The sequence below is a fragment of the Branchiostoma lanceolatum genome, chromosome 3, assembly GCF_035083965.1.
Source record: "Branchiostoma lanceolatum isolate klBraLanc5 chromosome 3, klBraLanc5.hap2, whole genome shotgun sequence".
In the NCBI taxonomy this organism is placed as follows: Eukaryota; Metazoa; Chordata; class Leptocardii; order Amphioxiformes; family Branchiostomatidae; genus Branchiostoma; species Branchiostoma lanceolatum.
Window position 1 is genome coordinate 29,873,838 of NC_089724.1, and position 7,136 is coordinate 29,880,973.

The window sequence follows — 7,136 nt, forward strand, 5'->3', positions numbered from 1 at the left end:
AATATTATCTTCCAATATTACCAAGAAGGGCATTCTGATAAATGATGGTGTGGGTGCACTGTTTTCCCTGACTTTTAGCAAAAGTGTGATATCAGTACAATTGGCCAATGACGACCGATTTGTGGGTTATTAGCACCCCTGGTCTTGTTAAATGTGACTCAACGGACAAGGACATATATGTCCTTGCTCAAACCAAGCGCATTTGAGTTGAGTTTGTTCCGTACATCTAGATCTATCAGTTTGAAAAGTTAACTTTCATGACCAAAACGCGAAGGGACTGAAGAGATGAAGTTTTACACCTTGAATGCCGGTGCACTAGCGCTAATTAGCATATGATTTTGTCAAAACAGTCGAAAATTCCATTAACATTACATTTTTTTAGTTGAAAAACAGTTCATTTCCTCATAATCAAAGCTTTACAGTGAATCAATGGAACAAACAACGAGATTGAACCTCCTCGACACAGCCTCGTGTCTTATAGTCACCATTTGACTACTTTGGGGGTTGGAATAATAAAAGTATCAGCTAACGATATGGCTCCTTTACAGAAATTCAGTTTTTAAAAAGTCCCTAATGCAGTCTGGTGACGCCAAAGGACACAGCACGTATACCTACTGTTAACATATTGTCATAAAAAGGTACTATTTATAATAACGTTACAAACTTTTATTCTCCTAGCAGAGGTTTCGGTCGAGTAGGGTAGGAGTGTCCGGGATTTTTAATGTCTCTCTCCCTTAACAAGGGAGAGAGACGTTAATGATCCCGGATACTCCTACCCTACTCGACCGAAACCTCTGCTTGGAGAATAACAAACTTTCATGTTCCTGGTGAATGACCATCTAGTTTCTCTTGCCCACTGCCTGGGTTCACTCTATATACCATTAGTTTTCTGCAGTGACTTTATAATGTTTCAGATTTTTGGGGGATTTTTGAAGCTTTGGGATAACTTGATAATGTTATATTATACATGAGCAATGGATAAAGAACACAAGATACTGATCAACAATTACATCAATTTATTATCATACAAACTGCCACATGGCAGCAATAAGACCAGTACAAAGTGATAGTTGAACCATGTCTGTGCCTGTACTTGTATGGCTGGACATGACATTGTGAACTCAACAGAAATACTTCTATATAGAAAAGCTGTAATTGCTATGAATATAACTTATATACATCAACAAATGTTGTAACAAAGGGAAGAATTGATATATTTTTTAATATTAACCAAATTGATTCTTTTTCCATAAAATTTTGCTTCTTGTTTACCAAAGTGCAGGAGTTTGCTCAAAATCCATTTGCTATGTCAGGTACATTGCAAAGCAAATGTACAATGGTGATATAACAAACCTGGAACAGTACACTTACACTGTACATAGCCACAGTTTTTTTGTAGTGTTAGGAATCAGCATTAGGTTATAACATTACTGTTCTTCACCATTCTTCAGTACTAACATGGAACAGTTCCCAAAGCTTAACTGTACACTGTAATGTTTGCAACCTACAGAATGAACTTCTCAAGTCCTGCTGGTTGGTTGATTTTCCGCTCAACCTCCGCACAGTACTTGTCGGGAACGCCCGCATTTTTCAGTTCATTCAGCTTCTTCTTCTTGATGTCGTCTAACTTTGCCCTGCGCTGCCTCGCCTCCTCATCCAGCTTCACGCCTTCTTCAAAGAAGGAGTTGCGGTCGTTGATGCGGACCTGCTCCTTCTCTCGGATCTGCTTGCGGACAGAATCCGCATGATTTAGTCGCATGTCGTGTTGCCTGAGCTCATCTTCCTTCTCCTTCTCAATCAGCCGCTTCTGTTCCTGCAGCACACGCTCGAACTCCGACCTCTCTCGCTGTGCCTGGACAGCCAAGAAGTGTTCTTTATTGACGACCTGGTCTTCTCTAGCCTTCTTCAACATTTCCTCCATTTCGGCCTTCAGCAGAGCCTCTTCTCTCTCCTTCTTCCGCCACTCGCGCTCGGCCTGCTCCTGGTTACGTTTGGCTCGCAGTGCATCCTTCTCTGCCTGGAGATCTTTAGCGCGTTCCTGCAACGCTCGCAGACGTGCAGTCTCCTTCTCCTTCTCCTTCTTGATGCGCTCCTGCTCGGCCTCATACTCTGCCTCTCTCTGTGCTCTCTGTTTCTGGTACTCGATGACCTTCTGGTCAGCGAGTCTCTCCTGTTCTCCTTTTTTGGCCCTTATCTCTTCAGCCTCCTGATTGGCTCGTTGGATCTCGACTTGGGCATCCAGCTGCTGCAGCCGTTTTTGCTCCAGCTCCTTCAGATCTTCCATCTGCAGCTTCTCCAGGTACTGCAGCATCTGCCGTGCCTCCTGGTCCTTCTTCTCCTGGTCCAGTAGCCTGTCCTCCTCGTTCTGCTGGATCTGGTCCAGGATCTGCTGTTTGCCGACCAGCCTCTCCTGCTTACGTCGCACCGTGATCTCCTCCTGTAGCTTCAGGTCGTTGACCCGATCCACCTCCATCATCAGATCCAGCCTCTTCTCCTCCTCCGTCAACTCCTTCTGGATCACTCCTTTCTCCAGGATCTGTGCGTCACGGATGGCGTGACACTTGGCATTGAGGATGAGCTCGTTCAGCGCCTTTATCTCGTCCTCCTGCTCCTCCTGCTGTTTCTTGGCCTTCTCTAACAGGTACTGCGCCTGCTCCTGGGCCTCCTCCTCCAGGTCGTTCAGCTTCTCGTTCTGTTTGCGGTCAAGGTCCTTGACCTTCATGAAGGTCTTCCGTTGGGCACAGGCATCTATGGCCTCTTCCTTCTCCTTCTTTCTCATCTCCTCCAACCTCTCACGTTCTTCCTTGGTCAAGACACGGGCAGACGACTTGATCCTTGCAAACTCTCCCTATAATAAAACAGGACAAAACAACAATATTTAGTTTCTTCAAAGAAACAAAATAAAGTTCATCAAGATAAATATTAACAAGATAAAGGTTCATAAAATATGTATGCTGAATGTAAGCTGAACAAATATAAACAAAAATACACAACATGCAGCTTTAGCTACTGTCAAAGCATCTGTTTGGAAAAATGTTTCCAACCAGGATGATTTTTTGCTGCATGGCTAACAAAAAGGCAGGACTCGGGAGGGGTTCCTCCTTTGTTCTTCACCTGAACCCCGCTAAAGCTTAAAGTGTAAAAGTTCTGTATAACAACAGCGTTCCGCCCGACCTGGTGACCCCAGTTTAACTACAGTTTCCTTCTATATTGGTGAGTCAGTGACTAAGACCCCGTTCATATCAAGCCTATCATCGCCTGTTGAATAAACTAAAAGATTTAACCGGCTAATTTAGCTGGCTATCTTGGCTCAATATGAATGCAATTTAAAAGGTAGAAAGGAAACAACATCGCCGATGTCCTCGTTCCAGGTTCAAGGTTCAGAATCATAAGAAATATCTGGATGGTTAAAGAATTGTGCCAAGCTACAACTGTAACTAACACAATAACCTTACTTCTTTCTCTTAATGAAAAGGATGGTATATATATGTGCTGGTGGAGCCTCACCTGATGTAGTATAATGGACTGTCCCGAGGGGTCCTCCATGGGGACTATCAGGTTCCTAATCAGGTCCTTGGTGATGACCTGAATGGTCTCCCTTCCTGCCTTCTTGCCCTTGTTTTTGCCTGATGACAGCCTGTCAACAACAAACAAAAACTGTTAGTGTTCCTGACTAACTATTGTGGGTAGTGGCTTGTTAAGAACCTTTAATGAAAAATTTCCATCACCTTCAATCAAACCGTCATTTACATTAGATTAGATGTAGAACTCTACAATTGTACCTTTTTTGTATGCACCAACAAACATTAACCTTCGATCCATTCAATAACATCCAGTTCTAGTACGCTATATTGCCTCGAACACGTTAAACAGCCTCATTACCCTACACATTGGGTACCTGCCTGTGGCACTGGCTGCAAATACACCTGATATTATTATTATTATTACTTATGTTGTCTCTACTGGCAACATGTGTGTTGAGTTAAGATAGTACCACTCGGATATGAATCCAACAATATAAGATATAAGCTGGATATAATATAACTTTGTATGATTTCACGTGGAGAGAATCCAGCCAAAAAAAAGTTTCTTAAATGGGGTGTGAAGCGTGAGCACATTATCAAAACTTTGGAATCATCATACTAACGTAACAAAACCTGCTCTTTTCAAGGCTTCTTTCTATAATCTCCAAGCAGATATTTCGGTGGCTATAAGACCGTACCCAACTGGCAAAGGAAGTTTTCGTCGCCACCCAAGAGATTAGTTTTCTAGTCTTTTGACATTGTGCGATCTACCTTGGGGGTATCCATATGATGTGATACTTGGTACATCTTAATAATTCATGGTAACAAGAGATCATACACACGCAAAATCATCGCAACCTGATCACGATAAATGGTGATAAATAATTGATAAACCTCGTAACCAGTGTGTAGTGATTCCGCCAGTGATTATTTCACTGCGTTTTTCTAGCGGCCTAGAAGTTAAAACGTTAGACAACTACAACATCAAATAGTATACATACCTTCGATCAGTTTGCAGTTCTTCCTCAAACGGGGACCCACCGCCTCTGCCATTGGTCTGCTGTGTTTTCTTGGTGGAGCCGAAGAGCGTTTCGTCCACGGTGGAGCCTCCGGGGTTGACGGTCCTGTAGCGCCTGCTCGCCGCCCGCTTGGAACCCGCACTCCCAAGCGACGAGGTCGATCCTACCGAACTTCCAGGCATTCTTTAACAAAACTGCGTTATTCCCACGGCTTAACGACTACAGATGATGTCAAAATCGTCCAGGAAAGACTGGAATCCACTGAAACCACGTCTGCTTCTTTCCAAATGAAGTTTACAAAATGGAGGACACAGCTGCTTCGCGCAGATTATTTGCTTCCGGTCTCCATGGTGACCGTCGCCAAACAAAAACATCAGAGGGCGACGGCACAACGTAACCAGGATAAGTGATTAATTTTGTGTAATTAGAATCTGTTAAGAATTAGAGTAAACTTACAGCCTTGCTAACCATGATTATATAGGAGTGTAGGGTTGACGAAGTATCTTTATAGCAGAGGGTATTTTTGAGTAATTATGACAAACTGAATATGACTCCTCTGTTTGTTTCTAGGCCCTCCTTAACAACGAGCATCGCGCACGCGCGGCCGCCCGACACCTGCCCCCGCGGGGGGCCATACGTGACTACAGGCCACCAGGCGATCTGCAAGTGGTTCAGCGGAGCCTTGTTTATAACACCCTTCGGTTGTTACCGTGATTTATCATATGATGTGTGAAGAACACAAACCAGACTTTTCTTCTTGTACAACACCATCACCTGTCTCCCCCGGTCGCTGGGAAAATAGTAGAAATTGGCCAAATAGAGTCAAATGTTTGAAGGGAGTCGGCTACGGAGATAGGGTATCTCCGTAGCCGACTCCCTTCAAACATTTGACTCTATTTGGCCAATTTCTACTATTTTCCCAGCGACCGGGGGAGACTGGTAGAGTCTATTCTTATATTACCCCTTCTTAGACTTACATGTAGGCCATGTTGATTTGATCATATGGATGACATCCTCCTGGAACCTTAAAACTGATGCGAGCGGGCGAATAAAAAAAAAGTTTAGCAAAGAAAAAAGTTGCCTTCATTATCATGATTATGATATACCGAAATAGAGGTTCTTCTTTTTTTTCCTTCTTTGATTTTGCTATTCTACGACATAAGTAGCGTTTTCCAATACCTTTTTTTTACAACACACGGCATACATTTGACCATTTTGCAGCTGCATTGTATGATTTACTGTATGGTGGAAAACTTTTTATTATTTTTGGATTCGGACGAAAATTGATGTACACGCGGATGTCATCCATATAATCAAATCAACATGGCCTAAGGAGCTCCCATGTCGTCAGACATGAGGCAGTTAGGTTGGCCTAGCTCAGTCAGCAGCTGTTGTATCCCAAAGTTTCTCCTTATCCCAAAGCTGCTCTAAAGCACTTCCTGGATATCCAGAACACGTCGCGAGCCAAGACTGCAGGTCCTGGATATCCAGGATGTGCTTCAGCGGAGCATACTTATATATACGCTGCCCCAGATTAGAGATCTCGAGTAAAGAAAGACGGTAATGTCATTGCTTACTGACTAATACGCAATGAAAAGGGAAAGGGGAGGCGACTTTCAGCTACATGTGTTCACATACTCAGTCACAGCTAGCGAGTTTAGGCCACACAACTTTCGGCCATTGTTTTTAAGGACAGCAATAGTTAACTTCTATGTATTTTATTTCTTACTTTGATACAGTCAACTTTTATATTTTGTTACTTTTATACATACAAATCTTCAAGGACAGTTTTAAAGGTACTTTTTCTTCAGTCAGGGAATCTATTTAACAAAGCTTACTGGTGTGCAAATAAAGACATGAATAGAGATGTGGCCTGGTATCAACGTTACATGTATTAGTTTTCTGTCATAGAAATGCTCATCTTATTCTGTCTATAATGACTTTAATGTTGACACCAGTGTTACTCTACTTACTGTTTCATTGAATCATCATCATCATTGAATTAAGGGTTAATGACCCGCCCCGAGGTGTATATGGTGTCATAAGGCCTGGTCATGTGCTATAACCACCGAATAAAACCACAGAGTGAGCAACAAATGACCAGACCTGGATGTGCTGTGGTCGTTATTTTGAATTTCTATTTGATTTTATTAGAATTGCAACCGTGCAATACATGTGGGACACAGGCAGATAATGCTGGAGTCGTGACCCGCACATAATATACCCGTTTTTACACCTGGGTGAAGTGAGGAAAGTCGTGTAAAGTGCCTTTCCTAAGGGCACTACATCGGTGGCGTCAGGGCATTCGAACCCAGGACTGCTGGGTTCTGGGCCAGAAACCCTGCCGTTACGCCACACGACCACAGTCTCAATCCATTTCTTAGTGGTGGATATCTCTTGTGGCAGGAAGTTGTGTAAGTTTGGCTCCCCTAGCAGCTTGTTTGGAATTGCAGTGGGCATTTTTATCTAAAACGTTCGAGGAGGATAACATAATGAAATGCATTTAATGCAAATCAGGGCCATATTTACATTGTTAATGAGGAAAAGTTAAAGTTCCCTTTCAATGTGCTATTTTTGCGATGGCTAAGACACT

General features: G+C 43.0%; 1 protein-coding gene across 1 annotated transcript; it reads right to left on the reverse strand.

The window, feature by feature from the left end:
- Nucleotides 1-1,387: 1,387 nt before the first annotated feature.
- On the reverse strand, nucleotides 1,388-4,845 carry LOC136431347 (cilia- and flagella-associated protein 45-like). The gene is made up of 3 exons (XM_066422671.1): nucleotides 4,526-4,845; nucleotides 3,508-3,637; nucleotides 1,388-2,848 (listed from the first exon to the last, which is right to left on the reverse strand). Exons 1-3 carry the CDS (start codon nucleotides 4,723-4,725, stop codon nucleotides 1,505-1,507), a joined length of 1,674 nt encoding a protein of 557 aa, XP_066278768.1. The 5' UTR covers nucleotides 4,726-4,845; the 3' UTR covers nucleotides 1,388-1,504.
- Between the last annotated feature and the right edge of the window lie 2,291 nt (nucleotides 4,846-7,136).